At 39.7% G+C, this 20,925-nt stretch overlaps 1 protein-coding gene across 2 annotated transcripts in view; it reads right to left on the bottom strand.

The window, feature by feature from the left end:
- LOC135217265 (procollagen-lysine,2-oxoglutarate 5-dioxygenase 1-like) overlaps positions 1-20,925 on the bottom strand; it is a 50,532-nt gene that overhangs the window by 27,123 nt on the left and 2,484 nt on the right. The window contains exons 3-11 of one of the 2 annotated variants that reach the window (XM_064253005.1): positions 20,663-20,739; positions 9,343-9,437; positions 7,569-7,928; positions 6,495-6,640; positions 5,629-5,759; positions 5,157-5,279; positions 2,610-2,720; positions 1,722-2,064; positions 898-1,002 (exon numbers count right to left, since the gene is read on the bottom strand). In XM_064253005.1, the coding sequence (XP_064109075.1) occupies positions 898-1,002; positions 1,722-2,064; positions 2,610-2,720; positions 5,157-5,279; positions 5,629-5,759; positions 6,495-6,640; positions 7,569-7,928; positions 9,343-9,437; positions 20,663-20,739 (1,491 nt within the window). The remainder of the gene's footprint in view (positions 1-897; positions 1,003-1,721; positions 2,065-2,609; positions 2,721-5,156; positions 5,280-5,628; positions 5,760-6,494; positions 6,641-7,568; positions 7,929-9,342; positions 9,438-20,662; positions 20,740-20,925) is intronic. The other variant, XM_064253006.1, reaches the window with a different exon arrangement.

The raw sequence follows: 20,925 nt of genomic DNA, 5'->3' as shown, positions 1-20,925 counted from the left end.
TAAGTTTTATCATTAATATTTTCTAATAATAATACTATAAGTACAAAATTCATATCTGAGTATTTTAAATACAATAATCATTCCATTTTCTCTCTTTAAATACTGTAAGGACCTCTCTCTCTCTCCTCTCTCAATCTCTCTCTCTCTCTCTCTCTCTCTCTCTCTCTCTCTCTCTCTCTCTCTCTCTCTCTCTCTCCACAAGATACTTGTCATACATTTGGTGTTTCTATTTCTTCCTTTTATCTCTCTCTCTCTCAGCAAAAGAATTGATAGACAGACAAACATAATTGCACAGCTCCTCTCTTTCTCTCTTCTCTGGAGAAATATATGTATTTGGGGTGGGAGGGGGAAAAAGTTGCCTAGAGCGTTCATTTCAATCTATTGAAACCTAAGGAGTTATTTCTCTCTCTCTCTCTCTCTCTCTCTCTCTCTCTCTCTCTCATCTCCTCTCTCTCTCTCTCTCTCCTCTCCCTCTCTCCTCTCTCTCTCTCTCTCTTGTATTTTAATGAAAATATACAGTAATTTGTGATACACAGTGTTGCACATGAAAAAAGTAAATTAGTGATAATTTTAGAGATACGGCCCTAAGAAAAATTGCAAATTAGTAGTGAAATTTTCCCTGTGGACATGTTTTCAAGAACGTCGTTCTGGCTTATGACGATTTTCGGGTTACGACGCGTCTTAAGAACGGAACCCCCGTCGTAACCCGGGGACCGCCTGTATATACATTCCACAGAGAAATCAGCAAATAAGTGAAGCCACAAATCCAGAACCGTGAATAGGGGGTCGACTGTGATACATTTGTTACCACAGTTATTTGCATTGATATATAATGAATTACTAGCTAAAAACACAAGAAAGACCTCATTTTCAAAACTGTCTAATGTAAATACTCACCCTTTTTACAGCAGGAGACCACTTGTTTTTCTTTTTAGCCAGGTGCAACATATCATACGCAAAAAGTTCGTTGAAAACAGGAATTTCATAGACTTCATGGCACGGCTGAAAAATTGGTCAATCTGATGAGGTTATTCAAGAGAACAATACCATATGAAGAAACAGAAAATCTCTCGGATCATTTCAGCAGGTTACAATCAAGAGCAAAGTTATAAAAATTAAAATACAAGACTGGTAGGAACAGAAAAACGTTGCTGTTCTACTTTAGTCACTTTCAATAGAAACATCTGACATCAATACAATTCATAACAGTGGACAGAATATTTTTGAATAAGTACAGTAGTAACACAAGTGGGTAATTCTAGCCCTTTCTGAAGCAAAATAAAATCAATGTAACTTTTCTCTTAACAGACACAAAGTCAACAAAATTTCATTGGTGAAAAGAATCCAGCTGTTTAAGTAACAACAGAATAAGTATAGCATTGTCTGATTAAGTTTCTTTTCATCTCAGTCAAGTCATAAAACATGGAAATAAAATGTATTAAGATATCAGATGTTTCTAAAATCATCACTTACAATAACACATGAATTAAAGACAGACCACAACTTTCAGACGGTTGTGAAATTACAGCAAAAGCTATATGAATGTCCTAAGGTAGTCATCGTCTGAGAATTCAACTTTAAAGTTATAAAAGATTGACATGGATAATTTCATAAAATAATTAAAAGCCATCCTGGCTGCTTTTGAAAATCTAAGAAATATTTTTAATCCAATACATTGCAATTCTACTGAAACAGCAAACTTCAACATTAAAAAGACTAACCCTTTTTACAGCAGAAATATTTCCACCCAAGATGTTTTGAAGTTCCTTATGACCATAAGCAACCATCCAGATAACAGGGTTAGAGGCATATTGGTCAAGGTTATTCTCTTTCATCTTGTAGTTAGTCATGTTTAGCAATATCCCACTATTAGGAAATGCATTTGTAACCACCATTGGGAAACCATGATCCCTCAAAGCACCACAAAAGGCTATATCAGAAGAGTCAATATGCGAAAAAATTTTGGGATCTCTTTGGCTGAGGGTATATGGGTCTGACAGCCTCTCCAGGACATCATGCCTGACAGCATAGACACCTCGAATGCAAGATGAGTGCCAATAGCCCCTACAATAAAAAAATAAATAAAATCCTGTCAAAAATCATGTTACATACATTTAAAATTCAAGAGTTGGAAAACAGTCAGATGTAAATTAATCTAACTTCCATAATGTGTGTGCTCATGAAAAATTATGTAGGAAACCATGCTGTACTGTATAAAGTGGCATTTAGCCATTCATCAGGATTGGATGTATTGTACATAATTTTATTATGAGTAGCAGATGGTAAGTGATGCTACCAAATTTGGATATCAATCAAGACGATACGAACTACAGGCTATACACTGTACGTATGTACAAGATTCACTGTAATGGCCTTTTGAATTTTCATCAACTTGACAAATTTTTCAAGAAAAATTTTTGCAGGACCTATAAGGGAACGTATCTTGAAAACCATAAGTTTGATACTGATTAGGTAAAAAGCTCTTCAAGTAAGTGGAGAAATATAAAATGGCTCCGGATTGTTCATATAACCTTGTCTATCTTTCTGATCAATTGAAATAATATATGTTTTGTCCTAAGTTCTAACAGAATCGCTCTAAAATGTCTTACCTGACATCATGAGTTTCATTTAGAAGTTTGGAATGGTCCCATGAATAAGTGGGAATCAAAGTTGTTGCATCAATTTCCCGCCAGAAAGAAGCTGGTGTCCAATTCTGAACTCTGAAACAAAAGAAAAGATAAGATTACTACATAACTTTGTTCCTTTAAATGATTCAGTCTGGTCTGGTCTCTTCGTTTTTGCTAATTATATCTCAAGTGAATAAAGTTTTTCAGAATATAGAGCAATATTAAATAAAATTTTCAAAACTATATATAAAAATAAAAAAACTTAAATATAAAACTAACATACGAGTACACATGCAATTATTACTCATATTACGTAATTGTTTTCTAAAGGATTTCCTAGCCATATGGAGAGGAAAAAGTATGAATGATATAAAAATACTTCCAGATAACATAGACCATGGAGCAAAGCCTTCAAAATTATATGTGAGCAACTTCTTCAGAAGAACCTCTTTTCTAAGACATCATGAAAAATTGTTGTCATAAATTACCACTAATAGTATACTGTACTGTTACTGTAAGGTAGTTTAATGCAGCAAACTGTACTTACCCTAAGGAAGGCTTTGTTCTCATATTAAAGGTGAAAGCTGGAGAAAGGTAATCTTGAATAAGGTGGATAGATAAAGATATGGCAAGGCTAAAGGGAATGGATAAAGAAAATGCAATCACCAGGCACAAGGACAGCATGACACGAGTAATACTACCCCTGGCTTATCACTGACTGGAAATGACCACTGATTTGAAGTATGGTGAGCAATTCTTCAGAAAATTACTATAAGCCATTCATTTATATCTGCTTTATATCAATAACAGCAGACATATCTTTGGCTAAATGCTTTAGAATTTTTAGGCAGGCAAGGAGTTGTAGGTCAAAGGCAACAAAGATGTAATAAACAGTACCACAGATGAAGCAGCTGAGAGCTTCAGGAAAGTATTTCAAAAGGGCTAGATTTAAAACATATAGGGTTTTATGAACAGAATGTGATGCAACCTGAATGAAGATAAAAACAAAATTTTTTAAAAGGGTTAAAAAACTAAAACGCTTATATAAAATCAATATGGAAGAAACGCCAATAGTAATAAAGACACTGAAAACTTAATAGTATTAATTGATGAGAATCTAAAATCAAATATAAGATGTAGTGATAGATATAATAAGGCTTTATCACCTAAGGAACATAGCCTTTATGATGAAATACCTACATATCAAGAAGTTAAAGTGTTTATCCATAACAATCAGACAGTTATCCATAACTTCCTAATCATGAAGTCACAACTATATTTTATACTCAAGAAGTTATGAAGGTTAATTAAATGCTACTTAATCATGAATTAATCCCTATGGGACAGGGTCATACTGCAATAAAAATATGTACAAACCAGAGGATGTAAAAGTATTCCTATAGAAATATACCTTGGAAAACCTAAGTATATGTAGGAGCATGAATCAAGACCTGTGAATATTAATGGATCTGAAATGAACAAAGATACAGAAAAGGTGTTATGAATACATGGTAATATGCTGTACCAAGAAAAAACAATGTAAAGATATATGCAGGTATGTATTCAAGCAGCTATGACATGGAAGATCAAGTTATTCAAGAACACTATAACCTGTGAGAAAAGGATGACAGTGATTATGATGAGTCACTTTTCAAGCATAGACAACCAATGGGGGAGAGGAACTTTACTCACTAGTTTTCTTTATTTTCTTATTGTATAAATTCTAGATATCAAGATTTTCTTCATAAATTTATGTATGTTTGTACTTTAACCTTATTTGTAATTGTACTGAATTTATTTTACTCTCATGATGCAGGTTATATATTTCCAAAAGCTCAAAAAAGCATTACCTGTTTATCATACATGGGCATTTTTCCATTTTACCTGTTTATCATACATGGGCATTTTCCCATACTGGCATGTCTATTAAAAAAAACTAGTCTATCAGCATCTCAAGTTGAATGGTGACATGATAAAGGTCTCTGCAGACAGACAATTTAGCGCACCTTTTCATTACTTAACTATCTAGCTAGACATTAACACTTAGGAACTACTGAATGTCAAAATACGGTATTAGTATGTCAATAAATTAAGATATGAACTATTGTTAACCCTTCAATCAAAGTGGATAGATGTGAAGTTATTGAGGAATGCACAAATCAGAGCCAGGTGGAAGATGTTTAGCAAAATATGTGTTCTGTCACAAATTACAAGTAATTTTTTTAAGCCTAACCACATGCAGTTATTGCGCATACTGTTAGAGTTACAGATTAATATAGTGTCTGCTGTTCAACAGAGTGCTGTGTAGATACATCACTGGAACCCCAAGGGGGGCCTTGCATAAAACTCCAGTAGGTTTAACTCAGAGCCCTTTCCAAAGTTTTAGTGGTACATTTCAAAACACCCTGAGAGAGAGGAGAGAGGAGAGAATAGCGGGGATAGAGAGATAGAGAGATGAGAGAAGAGAGAGAAGAGAGAGAGAGAGAGAGAGAGAGAGAGAGAGAGAGAGAGATAATAGTCAAGTCTCACCTTAGGGCCGGAGCTATTACAGGATGATCAAGAGACAAGAGAGTAGGGATAACATTCGGATTTATAAAGGCATAAGCTTCTACATTGACATACCAGCTGCACTTGATACGCAGACACTCCTTCCTGTAAGCAGACATGTGGAAATAAAATGAATTATGGATTAATACAAGAATCTGGTCCATGGCTGATGTGCTCATAACATTAAATTTCAAATTTCTCCTTTTGGATAAGAGACAAATATCATTTTCATATATATATTATCAAGAGAATAGGAGGATGAAAATGAAGTGAATAGACCTTGAAATAAACACTGAGAAGTAAAGAAAGTGTGGGAAAACAAATTTCCAGAACTACATTACCATTTAACTCAACAAACCATCACATAAATTATAGGTCTTGTAACCATGCCCATGAATTATAAATTTTTTTAACTAAAAGAAAAATAAAAATCATTCAACATTTTGTTACTCACAAGACCATGTTCTTAACGCTGGTTATATCAGGGCTCATGCCTGAAGCTTCTAAATAAGTTATGTTCACGTAGTTGCCAAATGTCTCTAGGCTCTCAATAAACACACTCACTCTCTTTGAGTATTCTTCCACCTAGAGATTTAAGACAAAATGGGCACATAAGTTTTAATACAGAACTTTTCATGCTCATATCTTTTTCAATTGTGTACTCTAAATATAAGAAATAACACTTACATATATATGGATTTATATAATTATAATTCCTAAAGTGAGGAAACCCTTCATCTACTGAAAACAACTGAAAATTACATACTTTAAAGGTACCTCCATTAAAAAATCCTTCACAGTTATTTTTAATAATAGATAAGTAAACAGAAAAACACTCCAGTCAAAATGTTCACAACCATACAGAGAAAGCGATTAATTCACTATCCCTGTATCTCAATATGTAATGATGAGCTATCTTATCCTCCCCAGAGGGTAACATATTTTGTGGGAAAAATTCAGGCACACGGGTAATTTCACTCAAAAAAATCAACGTTAAGCAACTCAACTGTGCAATAAAGCAGTACTTATGTCCCAAAGAAATTATTGCAAGGTTCCTGAAAGGACACTAAAAAACTTTTAGACAACTTAATTAGTACTTCATCCAAAAACTAAAGTCAAACATTAATACAAACTGTTGAAAGAACCAGTGGTTTACAGCTATCACAGTTAAACACCAACACAATTTAATGTATTTTGTCAGATAAAATACCCTATAAGCATAATTCACCAAGAAGAAATTGACTAAAAGCACTCATTCCAACCTATAATACTTCAGGAGCACAAAACAATGGCTGTCTTAATTAGGCTGGTTGCTATTACCCGATTGTAAACGAAGAAATGGGTGTGCTTTCCTGGCAACCCATTACGGACAATAGAGCTGAGCGTTTCTTCCAAAAATGGCTGAGGACGAGTGATGAACACACCTACCATTACTGTATGTGTCACATTCAGTTGGATTGAATCATCTGAAAGATAAAAAGGAAACCTCCACAAAACCGAAATATTAAGCAAATGCCTTATTTCTATCTTTTGAAGAGTTTTAGTTCTGATAGTAACTGGCTTTGCTTGTCTACAAACTTCAGGTTAATCTGGGCTTATTTTGTAATTCTCCTAGCATTGTGCTGTATTTTACTCTTATCCCTTACCTATCCAGGCCCAGCATTTTAATCAAATTCTTTTCAGCTAGAACTATTCTTGGTTTTAGTTTTCAGCATTCCCGATTGCAGCCTACAAACTAAATTACACCAATTTCAGATGATTTTTAAATTTCACATAGTTTCAGAATTTAACTCATTTACTGATAGCTTTCATAAAGATTAAGACAGTTTTAAACAGCAGAATGATGGGATTTGAAAATTGTTAGCAATATACCAATCTGAATGAAATGTTTTAATTTTTGACAGGAAAAAACAGCATATTTTCTGGTAAAAATATTTTGATTATTTTACCGGAACTGTTTAGTTTGCATCTGAAAAGAAATATAACCACTAATTTAGTAACAAAACCTGTGAAAATTACACAAACATATATGGTAGTATTTGCAATGGATTTTAACTATTTGTAAAAATATGCTGAAGATGGAGAAAGAAGAATTTTAAGCAATGAGGTAGGAATTACAGAAATTATGAGGAATAGCAATGGAAAATAATAATAAAAATATAAGCAAGACATTATACTCTTATAAGTGGTAGAATTTGCTAATGCGGCTGTTCTTCCCCTGCCACGACTTTGTTACATTTACAGTCCTTCCTTAGGTCACTGAGAGATTTACAATGGTTAATGAAAGAAGTAAAGATCATGTGTGCAAGCACTGCAAAATAAATGTCCACAATCTTAGAAGAAAAAATGGAATTTTCAAGAACGGTGACAATGTGCAGATTATCATAAACTTACCAACAGTTTTGCATGAAACACAACCATGTTCTGGATGATGGGTACCAATTAAATAGTCTGACACAGCTAATAGGAGAGCCCGCCCATGAGCACTGTTGCTTGAAGCAAAGAGAATGCAAGGGACATTTTCCTTGACAACCAGCTCATAGCTTCCTTCTATGACTGCCACCTGTAACCCATCACTACCAATATAAGAGTAGTCGTCAAGGGTGTAAGTTACACTTCCTATAGCATCTATCTGTGCGTTATGCTGACTTCGCAATTTGGAACTCCTATAAAGTTGCTGTGCCAGTGATGTTAAGGAGGTAACTCCAAGAGTCTTTGCTACTTTAATGACATAGCCTGACCACCCAATTAGTCCTGTAAGGAAGAGAGCAAAAGATGAAAATATCATATCTTCATGTGAAAGTAGTTTCTCTACAGTTCTGTATAACTCACTATAAAAGAACATATTACTATTATATATTTAATGCTTACAATATCTCATTCGCTGCCTCTATTTCACATTATATTTTCATCATCACATAATTTGGAATGATAAGCTTGACTTTTTAGCTAGTTGCCAACACTAACAGTAAAACAGTGTTTTCAATATCACCACATCATTTATAGAGTCAGCTTCAAGTTATTAGGTAAGAATTCTATGGCTTGATTCTTTACCAAGAATACTTCATCATTTCTAGTTTAATCAGCTGTCAAATTTGAAGAACAACTCCTCCAACTAATTTCCTTTTGATTCAGCAAAAATAGTACTGTATCATTAACAATGGATCACCCCTTCCCTGCCCCACCAGCAATGCAGTTCATCTCGCTATCAAATACATCTGAGTTGAAGTATACATAATAAGCAAGAAAGATCACATAATGATATTTGTTAATAACATTACCTCCCATTTGAGGATTTCAACATCAACAGTTGAAACACCAGGCCCATACTTTGCCCAATCAACCACTTATGGCATAAACGAAAAAGGAAAAGATACCACTGCAGCCATATCTATAGTTTCACACCCTTCCCAATCCACCAGCAGTGATTAGATACATTCAATCCTCCTCCCAAATAGATCTGTGGTGAAGAATGTCTATATGGTTCCCTCCCTTTCCTTCTATCTGTGACTGAATGGCTAAAGTGCCTGCATGGCGTCTCTATCTCACCAGTCAATAGTTTTGATCTTCCTAAAAGAAGAGGTTAAGACCACCTCAGCCTACAAACATGGATCTCACCTCAGACCCATTGCAGCAGAGAATTAAATGCAACTTTAATTAATTCACAGCACCCATGCATCTGGTATCCAGCCCCGTTCCTTACAACGCTCCTGATTGGCTCGTAAACAGCCAGTCACAGTGCTGGAAACTCACCAGTCTCTCCCAATCCATCACCATGTAAATATCTCTGCTCTGACCTCACCTGACGAACTTGTCTTTCAAAAATGATAACTTTCACTACCACTCAGTTTTACTCAAAGAAGAGCTGTGTTTCCCAATTTTATCACTAAACATCGTCAAGCCAATGATTTAAGGATTATAATATGTATATGAATTATGTACTTCAGTAAACTTACTGCAGTCACAGACCAGTCATTACATAATCCTAGTTCTGACATACATACAAGATAGAGAAAGAGAATATAAATATTTGTCAGTATTGCATTACTAATCATATTGCATTATAGATATCAATTCCCTGTAAATTTTGTTCTTTTGATTCACGTTGCTGTCATATCACTGATGTATAACTTCACAACAGATATTCAGTTAATCAACAGATTCGTACCATTAACATTTCCTTGTGGAAGTATGATGTTTGCGCTGGTTGCTTTCAGTTTTTCTTTCAACATTTCTGCAGAAGCCGTAATAATTCCTTCAGCCCTGAAAATATAGTATGAAGTTTTAAAAGATAGCAATGAAAGTTTTACAAGAGGCAAAAGTCCTTCTCCAGTCTGAAAGAACAAGCGAGTTAGATTGATTTAACATGTCATGACTGCAAAATAACCAACAGTGACACCAATAGCTGCCAATCTTGTTTTGATTACAATTTTAGCGTATGAGAGAACCTTAATTGTGATGTACAATATCAGCCGGAGCCTACTTGAATGTCTTTAACATTTAACGGAAATTTCAGTTTATTGCCATGATATTAGACATAAAAAAAGAGAAAAAAAACGTACAATGCTGCCCAAGCTTGAAATAGGAAATGAATGTGCCTTCACATCACACGCTCAATTCTTTTTATACTGAATTCTGAGTTACAAAGACACATGTGGTGACACTACTTGATGCATTACTGCAGAAGGAAAACATAGAAAAATAATTTTAAATTGTTATGATCGTCTCCAGTATTGAGCAGTCATACCTCATAAACAACAAGGCAGTGTATATAAAAACAGTAACAAAACTTCTTTCTTAATTCTCTAGCACCCTCGGGATGCACATGGGCCTCAATGAATTCATGCCATATGTCTCTTTCCTGTGCCATCTCTCTGAGCTCAATCCAATTCTCAGATCCAACCTCCCCCACCCCCCAATTGTCATCAACCAACGTTTCTCTTGGCCTACCACGTCTTTTCATGCCCAGCGGCTTCCATTCAGGTACATCCTGGACAGACTCATCATCTCTTCTTAAAATATACCCCATATATCTCCATCTTCATAAACTAACTTTATCGTTCACATTGGGCACCCCTGGCACCTCGCGAATTGCCCCATTTGCTATATGCTGCTGTCATTTGATTCCCAAAATCCTTCTCAATGCTTTATTCTCAAAGGCAAGAAATTTTGCATCAGTTGTTACAGTGCTGTACCGCGACTGGTGCCCGTAAGTTAATATCGATCTTACAAGCGAAATGTATATTTTGATTTTGCTGTGAACTGATACTTGATTTGACCTCCAAACTGTTTTTAGTGTGCCCATTGCTTGTTCTGCCCTCCCTATTCCCACCCTGAATTCTGTAACTATGATCCATTGCTAGTAATAATGATTCCCAAATATTTGAAAGTGTCGAGTTGGGTAATATTACTCCTCCGATAAAGCATTTCGTCTGATCACCACTCTGAATCTGCATGACCTCAGTCTTTCTCTGGTTGATCACCAATCCAACCTTTCTCCCCTCCAGTACTAACCTATCAATCATTTCACGCACTTCAGCCACTGTAGAGGCAATTACAACTATATCACCGTATTCAAGATCACATAATCTCTGATCCCCTTTCCATTGAATGCCATTATTCATTCCTTGCATTACCTTGGTCATAACATAATCAGTCACTATAATAAACAGTAGAGAGAACAGTATTCCACCTTGTAGTGCTCCAGTCTTGCACAGAACAAAGTTCAATTTTAGATAAAGAAGTAAATAAAACGGACTTTCTCAGAATAGGGATAAATTACTACAAATATTGGAGAGATATAGAAATGTCATCGCTTTAGAAGGAGATAAGTTAGGAAGAACAGATAATTTGCAGCATAAGATTTTAATACAAGAAGGAACTAAACCCTTCTATATAGGTACCTAACTATAAGTTGCCAATAAGTCAATGACCGATTGTAGATCAGTTAATTGATGAAATGAAGAAGGATGGAGTAGTAGTACCTTTTAAATCACCATATAGTTCACCTCTCTTGTTAGTCCCAAAGAAAGATGGCAGTTGGAGAATGGTAATAGATTATCGAAAATTAAATTCACACACCATCCCAGATAGGATGCCAATGCCTGTTATAAATGATATGTTAGCTCAATTAGGTGGAGCAAAAATATTTACGTCATTACACTTGCTTAGTGGATATTGGCAAGTGCCCTTAGACGAAGAGTCCAAGACTTTAACAGCTTTTAGTACTCATAAGGTACATTTAAAGTTTGAAGTCATGCCCTTTGGTCTTACATCAGCCGCATTAACCTTTACTCGATTAATGCTCCAAATCTTAGGAGATATAGAGGATGTTTCAGTATACCTAGATGATGTAGTCAATTCTAGTAAGGACTTGGATAGTCACTTTAAGACATTAGAAATAGTGTTGGAAAGACTGAAGAGTGCAGGATTAAAGATAAAAATTAAGAAATGTCAATTCATGATGAAATCATTAGAGTATTTAGGACATGTCATCAGTGGAAATGGACTGTGTATGCAGGAAGGTAAAATAAAGGCAATTGTAGCATATCCAGCTCCAAGTAACTTGAAAGCCTTGAGAAGGTTTTTAGGCATGATAGGGTATTACCGACCCTTTATTAAGGGATTTGCCACTATAGCCAAACCTTTAACAGATTTAACTAAAAAGGATGTATCTTATGAATGGAAGGCAGAACATGAAAGAGCTTTCCAAACACTCAAGGAAATGATGACAAGAAATCCAATTTTAGTTTACCCAGATTTGCAAAGGAATTTTACTTAGCCTGCGATGCTTCCAGTACAGGTGTAGGTGCAGTATTAATGCAACAGGGAAAAACAAGAATGAGAGCAGTATATTATACAAGTAGAGTTTTGAATGCTGCAGAAAGAAATTATAGCACTACCGAACGAGAGTGCTTAGCTCTATATTGGGGATTACAAAAGTTTTGGCATATATTGCTAAAACATAAAGTCAATGTACTTACAGATCACAAACCCATTTGTGACCTATTTAAGAAAAGAGCTTTCACAAATAATATGAAATTTAATAGATGGTTCATAAGAGTCTTAGAATTTGCCCCAGTTTAGATATATCCCAGGTAGATATAACACTGTAGCAGATGCCTTGTCAATATCGCAAGAAGAAACTGAGAAACAAATCACAACTAATACCTTCTGCTTTAGTTGTCAGATCATAGATCTAGATTTGGAAAGAGTTCAGATCAAGCAACAAAAGGATGCTAACATTAGAAATATAGTGGGTAAATTAATGCAAAATGAGGATGATCAGTCTGAATTTCAGTTAACCAATGGAATTCTATATCAAACATCAGAAGAACCAAATGCTTGTTCACGTTTGTATGTACCTAACACACTAACCCAAGAAGTTTTAGAACTAACACACTCTTAAAAGTTGTCAGGACATCCTGGAATAAAGAAAACATGTAGAACGGTCACTAGAAACTATTTTTGGCCTAATTGCAATGAAGATGATAAGAGATTTGTTGAGAATTGTCATATCTGTAATGTACACAAAGGTAACATAAATGTAAAGGCCCCTCTTGAGAAATATCCATCAGAATTAACTCCATTCCAAGTACTAGTTTCAATGGATTTTGTAGGTCCATTTCCAAACGCAACTAGATTACTTGACTAGATATGTTGAGATCATTCCAGTAAGAAATAGAGAAGTAACTACTGTAGCAGACACTCTGAAATCTAGAATAATTACTAGACATTTATGTCCTCAAACACTATTACTGTATCTGATAATACAGGAGAATTTACTAGTGACATTTTAAAGAAATTGTGTGAGTTTTATGAAATTAACAAGTCTCAGATTACAGCTTATAAACCAAGCTCTAATAGAGCAGTTGAGAGAACAAATCGTAAGATAAAGGATGTACTGAAAACTTTAGTGACTCCATAGGCTGAAGATTGGGAATTAACTCTTGAAGATGTACAGTTCACCATTAATAACACTGTAAATGAATCTGTTGGTGAAACTCCACACTTTATTATACGTATGGCTATCAGAAAAGAATGCCTGATACTCTGTTAGACGATGCAACTCCACCCAGACATACTTATAATTACGAAGACTATGTTGCTTAGAAGACAAGGACTTTCGGGACAGTTAAAGGTACAAGGGCTCGATTAAAGGAGTTACATCAAAAGTCTAGTAAGTATTACAATCAGAAATCAATAGTTCCAGATTTAAAAATAGGGCAACAAGTATAGTGCTTAACCATAGAGTTGAAGGACCTAAAGTTAAAGTGAGTCCTAAATTCCAAGGTTCATATAGAGTAATAGAAAGGTTAAAGTTAAATAAATTTAAGCTAATGCATGAATCCACTTTAAATGAAACTGTTGCACATTGGAACTATATTAAAGTAGTACATTCCGACATTTGGTCAGAAGAACATTTAAAAGATTTTAAAGATTTAAAGGAGTCAAGTAGTAAGGAAAACAGTAACATAAATGCTTCCCATACTTCATCAGCATTAGTGACTCCGAGATACAATTTAAGGAAAAGATAGGACCAAGTGCAACAGGTCAATAACATTATTGTATAAGGTTTACTGCTTAGGATGTATTTTGCAGGAAATGGATTTCACTATGGCTCATGGTGAGTGATATCTGCATCTCCCTCTTGCAAATCAAGAAGGGAGCAATCTTAAAGGATCATGGTCAAGTCAAGATGATATATGACATTGCTGTAGTAAAGATTGACATCACCACCGTGGATTGGCAACAAGAAGAATTACGTGACCTCCTAAATGATCTTGAAAGTGTCATAGATAGTAACCAAAATAACATAATTTTATTGAAACTCTGAGAGGATATCAGCCAGGTTTTACCTAAGAGAATTAGGAAGGCTCACTTCCTCCATTTATAGGTACAGTATTAAACACTTTGTTTGGTGTGACCACTGATGGTGATGTAGATAAGGATAGAGCTAGAATAGAAAAGTTAGAAATGTGGGCAGCTGAACGAGGTACCATTATGAACAAGGTAATTGATGCGGCTAACAAAAACCAAGAGTTGATTGATAAACTGAAGGACTTTGTTACCAATGTAGTTCAAAACATTACAACAGAAATAAATAAATTAATGTTTGAAACAGAGTCATTTTTGTTAAACTATAAGGAACTTCTGAATGCCATTATGATGTCTACAAAGAACATTTTATCACCATACCTTATCAGTCCTAGTGAGTGAAACCTCATTATAGAAAAGTGTATGTTAGATCACCACTTCAAGCCGCTTGTACGCGATGTCCTTAATTATTATAGTTTAATAACAGTTAAAAGGGTTTCTGATTACATTGTTTTAGTTATATGTACCATTTAACAATAATGAAGTTAATAACTTGATATCCATTTACCCTTTCCCAATGTTAGTAAATAACAAGTCAACTGTTTTGAACCAAGACAGAGTACATTTTGCATTGCAACAGAATTCCCTTCTTTTAGTACAACTAAGTAACAAAGATTTTCATGATTGTATCATGCTTGAAGCCAACGAGTTTGTTTGTAATATACAGTTTTTATGAGCCACTTAACAAATTGTATTGTATAGATGATTTGATTAATGACAGAAATGGTGAGAATAACTGTGAATATATCCCTTACAATTATGATTTCAAAGCTCAAATATTGCATGATGAATTGATAGTATTTTCACAGAATCAAGTAACAGCTAAAGTAACTTGCAGGAATAATCAATCTCAAATAATGTTTAATAACATCAAATCCTTTGTGACATCTTGTGAAGTAATTATTTTGAATTATTTGTAATACAAACCTACCATTTTTGCTACTTACACCTTGATAGAGTACCTGCTAGTGTTAAGATATGTTTTCCCATGGCGAGCAGGCGCCAAGTAAGCGTGCCGGTTGGAGACGGCAACTGGCGTCAGTATGTAATTGAGGACCTAATAAACTACATGCCTCTACCACCGTGTATCTCTTGTCCCACCTTGACATCCAATATGGCGCAGTGATTCTTAAGAACCAACGTGACCCTCACCATGCCCTTCCAGCGTCGCTCAGCGCAGTCCACCCCAAGGGCCACACGCCCTGTCGTCCCCCGTGGGCTCGTTCCTGCCCTGCAAGAAGCCAGGCAGGCCATGGCGGCACAGCAACAAATGATCAACTCCCTCCGTGACCGGATTACGACACACGCTACCCCTGCACCTCGTGTCCCTTCGTCTGCAGCCCCGGAGAAGTGTGAAATTGAGCTGAAGCCCGCCGTGTTCAGATCCTGGAGAAGGTCGATGGAATGTTGGATCGAATTGGGCAGACTACCGCCGCACGAGGTCGTCCACCACATCAGGCTATACTGCACGCCCCCTCTGCAACGAGCGCTGGACGCCAGATTCACCTCTCAGGAATGGAGTAACCTCACCGCTACGGAAGCCATGGATTTCATTCGCGATATTGTGTTACGCTCTACAAACCGTGCTGTGTTATGGTCGGAGTTTTTCAATGCGATACAAGGCCCAGGCGAAAGCATTAGTGATTACTTTTTAAAGTGTTCCCAAAAGGCCACCGATTGCAATTTCCAGTGCCCTCAGTGTCAGTGTAACCTAGCCAAATATATGTTATTATCTAAGTTAATGGTGGGCCTAAGTGATGAGGCTATGCGTCGTCATGTGTACCAATGTAGCAATGACATTAATAGTGTTAGCGCCCTTAGGGCTAGGTGCTGTGCCTACGAGGCGGCCCGTGTTGACGCCGCTGCGCGCCAATGCAATTGGCGGGAAACTGCTCTCGCGGCTGGCAGCGAGATACCCGAGGCAGATCATCCGAATGCAACCGTCGCTGGTACAGGTAGGGGCCTCCCACCCCCTCCCTGTGGAAACTGCAGCGGCCACCACGCCCCCGGCAGAGCCTCATGCCCCGCCAAGTCCGCCGTATGCAACGGATGCCGCAAGCAGGGCCACTATCAAAAATGCTGCAGGAAATCCCATGCAAAAACGGCAGAATCCCCGACAGATGTGTCTAGTGCTGTGTCTGGTGCTGTGCTTGTTGCGGGCGCCAACCTCACCCGCCACCCAGTAGTGGAGGTAACAGTCGTCCACACCGCCACAGGAGTACAAGCGCCTGTCGTCGCCGTGGCGGACACCGGGGCACAGGTATGTGTGGCGGGCCCCTCCCTACTGTCGCGCCTCCAAGTCCACCCAGCAGCCCTTACACACCCTGCCGGCTTGTGGGATGTAGCAAACCTCCCCCTGAAGTACCTTGGATCCGCCGTGTGCCATGTCACCCCGCAAGGCCGCACCACGGAGCAGGACGTGTACTTCGTGCAGTCGGCAAAGCACCTCTTCCTGTCACTGGACGCCTGCAGGGACTTGAAGCTGGTACCCAAGGAGTTCCCCCACCCCTCCCCCGTGGTGGCACACGTGAGCTTGTTCGATGGCGTGGCAGGTACCACCCCGACCCGCCGAGGTGCCCCTGCCGCCCCAGGAGGAGCATGCGGCCAGACTGGAAGCCTGGCTCCTGCAACATTTCGCCACGACGACGTTTAACACAGCCAGAAAGCCACTGCCAGTGATGCAGGGGGAACCGCACCACATCCACCTGCTCCCAGGAGCCACGCCCTACGCATGCCACACCCCAGCATCGGTGCCAAAACACTGGGAAGAGGAAGTGAAGGCCCAGCTCGAAGAGGACGTCGCCCGTGGCGTCATAGAACCAGTACCTGCTGGGCAGCCGACCAAGTGGTGTGCCCGTATGGTGGTCGTCGCCAAGAAGTCAGGACAGCCACGCCGTACAGTCGACTACCAGCGCCTCAACGCATCCTGCCTGCAGGAGGACACACAGACCCCAGCCCCCCCCATTCGACATGGTGTCCGGGGTACCCAAGCACACATTCAAGACCGTGGCGGACGCATACTGGGGATACCACCAGGTGGAGCTAGATGAGGAAAGTCACGACCTGACCACATTCATCACCCACCCCCTGGGGGAGATTTCGTTACCGACGTACCCAATGGGACACTGCTCCGCCGGCGATGCGTATACTCAACGATTCGACAACGCCATCCAGGACATCCAGAGGAAATACAAGTGCGTGGACGACACCCTGCTCTACAACGACAGCATCGAAGGGGCTTTCTGGCACGCCTACAACTTCCTTGAAACCTGCGCAGCTAAGGGCGTCACCCTGAAGCCGGAAAAATTCCAGTTCGCAAGAAGAGAAGTGGACTTTGTGGGCTTCAACTTGGGCTGGGAGGCCTATAAGCCAACAGAGGAACGTTTGGCGGCCATCAAGAACTTCCCGATGCCGTGTCGCAGCCCTCTATCACCGACATAAGGGCATGGTACGGATTCATCAACCAGCTGCCGGATCGGGCCCTTACGGAAATCTCCAACTCCGTCTCTTCAGGCTGAAGGAGAGAACCCTGCAGTACCGCTTCAGGGTCAAGTATCTGCCGGGGAAGCGTAACAGTGCGGCAGACTTCCTATCACGATACCCCGCCTTGAAAGCCGATCCCAGCACCCACGACGTGGACCTCGATGAGGACCTCACCGACACCATGGCGGCCGCTGTCTTGGCAGCAGTAGAGCACGACAGCTGCGTCATGGACGAGGCGAGTGTCAGACATGCCGCCGTCAGCGACCCCGTGTATCAGCTGCTCATGGCCAGGGTCCTGGCCGGGGACTGGGCCGACAGGAAGTCCCAGGAAGTTGCATGCCTTCAGCCCTTCTACGGTGTCAGGGAGAGGCTGGCCATCGTCCAAGACTTAGTGACATACACATTTGAACAGGGCAACATCCGCCTAGTTATACCGGAGCCCCTTCGTCAGCAGGTGGCTGCCAACCTACACGTGGGGCACCAAGGCCTGGACTCCATGCAACGACGAGCGCGCCAGACGGTATACTGGCCTGGACTCGAGGGGGACCTGCAGTATCACCACTCCTTGTGCGAAGAATGCGACATTCACGCACCATCCCAGGCCGCGGAGGAATTCATCATCACGCCGCCCCCTGAGTACCCCTTCCAGATGACGGTAGCAGATGTGTTCCAGCACGACGGACACATGTACATGGCCTACGCAGATAGGCTCACAGGTTGGCTGGAGCTGGCCCACTTCCCCCACGGTACCTCCTCCTCTCACATCAAGACCCAGCTACGTCGCTACTTCGCCAGGTGGGGGGCCCCGGAGCAAATCTCCACGGACGGGGGCACTAATCTGGCAAGCGAGGAAATGGGGGACTATCATCTACCCAGTACCCGCAGTCCAACGGCAGGGCAGAGGCCGCGGTCAAGGTTGGGAAGCGGATAATAATGGCCATCACGGGCAGCGGCGGCAACCTCGACATGGACAAGTCCTCTTTGGCTATGCTGCAGTACCTCAACACACCCCTCCGTGGAATGAATAAGTCACCCGCCCAGATGGCAGCAGGCAGGCAGCTCCGAGATGGCATACCTACGGCCCGCTGGCACCTCACGGTAAACAAACACTGGGGGGCAACCCTCCGGCATAGAGAACGTCAGATGGCTGACAATGGTGCTGCCCTCACCGAGAACGGACCCTCCAGAACACTTCCCGTCATCAACCCGGGCTCCCATGTACGAGTGCAAAATCAAGCCACCAAGCTGTGGGACCGTACCGGTATCGTGGCGGAAACGCTCCCATACCGACAATACCTAGTCAGACTGAACGGCAGCGGGCGCCTCTCCCTCCGTAACAGGAAGCACCTGCGACTTACATCATCGGGGCCCCAGCCAGGCCGAGCAACACCTGCCACGCATCCAGCCCCTCCCACACCCAAGCAACCACCGGTCAGCCACCCTACACCCAGCCCGCAAGCAGTGCGGGAGTCACGCCCATCACGTCACGCCAGGAGGCCAGCTTGGATGAATGACTACATATGACGTCTTTGACTATCATACACCCTTCTTATGTGTAATCATGTACATTACAGCAGCATCTGTTTATTTTGTTTTATTGGATCTGTCCCATTATTCTGTCGCATGCATCCAATGTAATCCATGTATTGTTCTTTTTATTTCATATCCATGTATACCCATGTATTAATCTCGGGGGGGGGGTGGGGGGGGGTGGATGATGGAGTACCTGCTAGTGTTAAGATATGTTTTCCCATGGCGAGCAGGTGCCAAGTAAGCGTGCCGGTTGGAGACGGCAACAGGCAACTGGCGTCAGTATGTAATTGAGGACCTAATAAACCACACGCCTCTATCACCGTGTATCTCTTGTCCCACCTTGACATCCAATACACCTTAAACTTATCTAGCCACATACATCATTTTGAACATGTCAAAGATTTCAAATTGTCCAAACTTGAGTTAGAATCATTCAACAAAATTGAAGAAGCTAATCATTTTTTTCCTGTGTACAAGAGGGACATTTCATCCATCATGTCAATGGTAATTGTTGTTTTGTTAGTACTCACCATACTAGCTTTCATATGTATTGTCAGAGTGTTAGTTATTAACAAGCTCAACACCATTAAGACTACTGAATAATTTGCCTTCAAGTAACTGATGTTCTAACATTGTTGTAGGTACATATTGCCATTTATGATTGCTTTCAACATTGTATTTTTTATGTATAAGTATTTTTGCTAATTTTAAGCATTGAGGCCACTGCCTGTAGGTGGCCAAGTGTTGTTAGGAATAAAGCAGAAGTCTGAAAATAATTATGTAGGGACCATTAGCTAGGGAAATCTACTGGTAGAGTTATGGTAGATGGAGGCGAAGAGAAGGTAGAAAGTGTGGTAGGAACAGAGTGCAGGCAAAGCAATTTGAAAAATGAGACAAAACAAATCCAGAACTTCGCCAAAGCAAAAACATGATGACTACAGGGGAAAATCTGAACTTTGACACCTCCAGTGGGTGGTTACTGTAGATTAGAACAACCGATAAGATTCACATAGGGGTGGCACCGGAAGTTAGAAAAGCCACTCAAGAAGAAGTAAGGTGTATCCTAGTAGAAATTAAGGAGCTCAAATTGAAAGAGTAGGTTCAGACTTCACTTGAAATCTGAGAGAAGATCAGTTAGGAAGGAATCACTGGACGGAAAGGTTGTGTCGATGAATTCTCTGTACCCTGTGAATTTTGTGTTGAGTACTGACAGTGAATTGTGTGTGTGATAATAATAAGTAAGATAAACTAAGTGGTGTTTAACTTGCCCAGAGTCCATCCAAGTACCCAAGCAAATAATCCTGAGAGACTGGATAAATGAAAGGAAATTAATTAATATGATTTCAGAATCTACAGAAGTCCAGTGTAAGCAATCTACAATATATAACAATAAGTTCCTAAGAAAAGAAAAACTCAACCACAAGCAATATAGATGAAGGTTATCCCATATAACAATAAATAACCTTAACAAATACCATCCAAGGGTACCGAAGAAAAGACTGACTAATAATAAGAGAAGAGAAAAGAGAAAGAGAAAGAAGAAAAAGAGAAGCCGCAACATAACTACGATTTAGTAATCTCTCGTCTGTACATACCTTGGGAAGAAAACAATTATATCATCTTGCCCAAAACCACTTTCAGTCTCACATGGGACTTCAGCAGCTGACTGAATCTGCAGAAATTGGACAAATAAACAAACGTTACCGCATATCATATATCTCGTGGTTTTTCTGTCTTTCAAATAGGCAACAGTAACCATTCAAACTCCACGTCGACTTACATAACAAATAACAGCTGATATAAATATAGGTTTTGCCAATTCAAATAACTTTTCCTTATTCAAAATCCTAAGGTTTTT

Source organism: Macrobrachium nipponense, chromosome 7 (genome assembly GCF_015104395.2).
Source record: "Macrobrachium nipponense isolate FS-2020 chromosome 7, ASM1510439v2, whole genome shotgun sequence".
Lineage (NCBI taxonomy): Eukaryota > Metazoa > Arthropoda > Malacostraca > Decapoda > Palaemonidae > Macrobrachium > Macrobrachium nipponense.
This window is presented reverse-complemented; position numbering and strand designations above follow the sequence as displayed.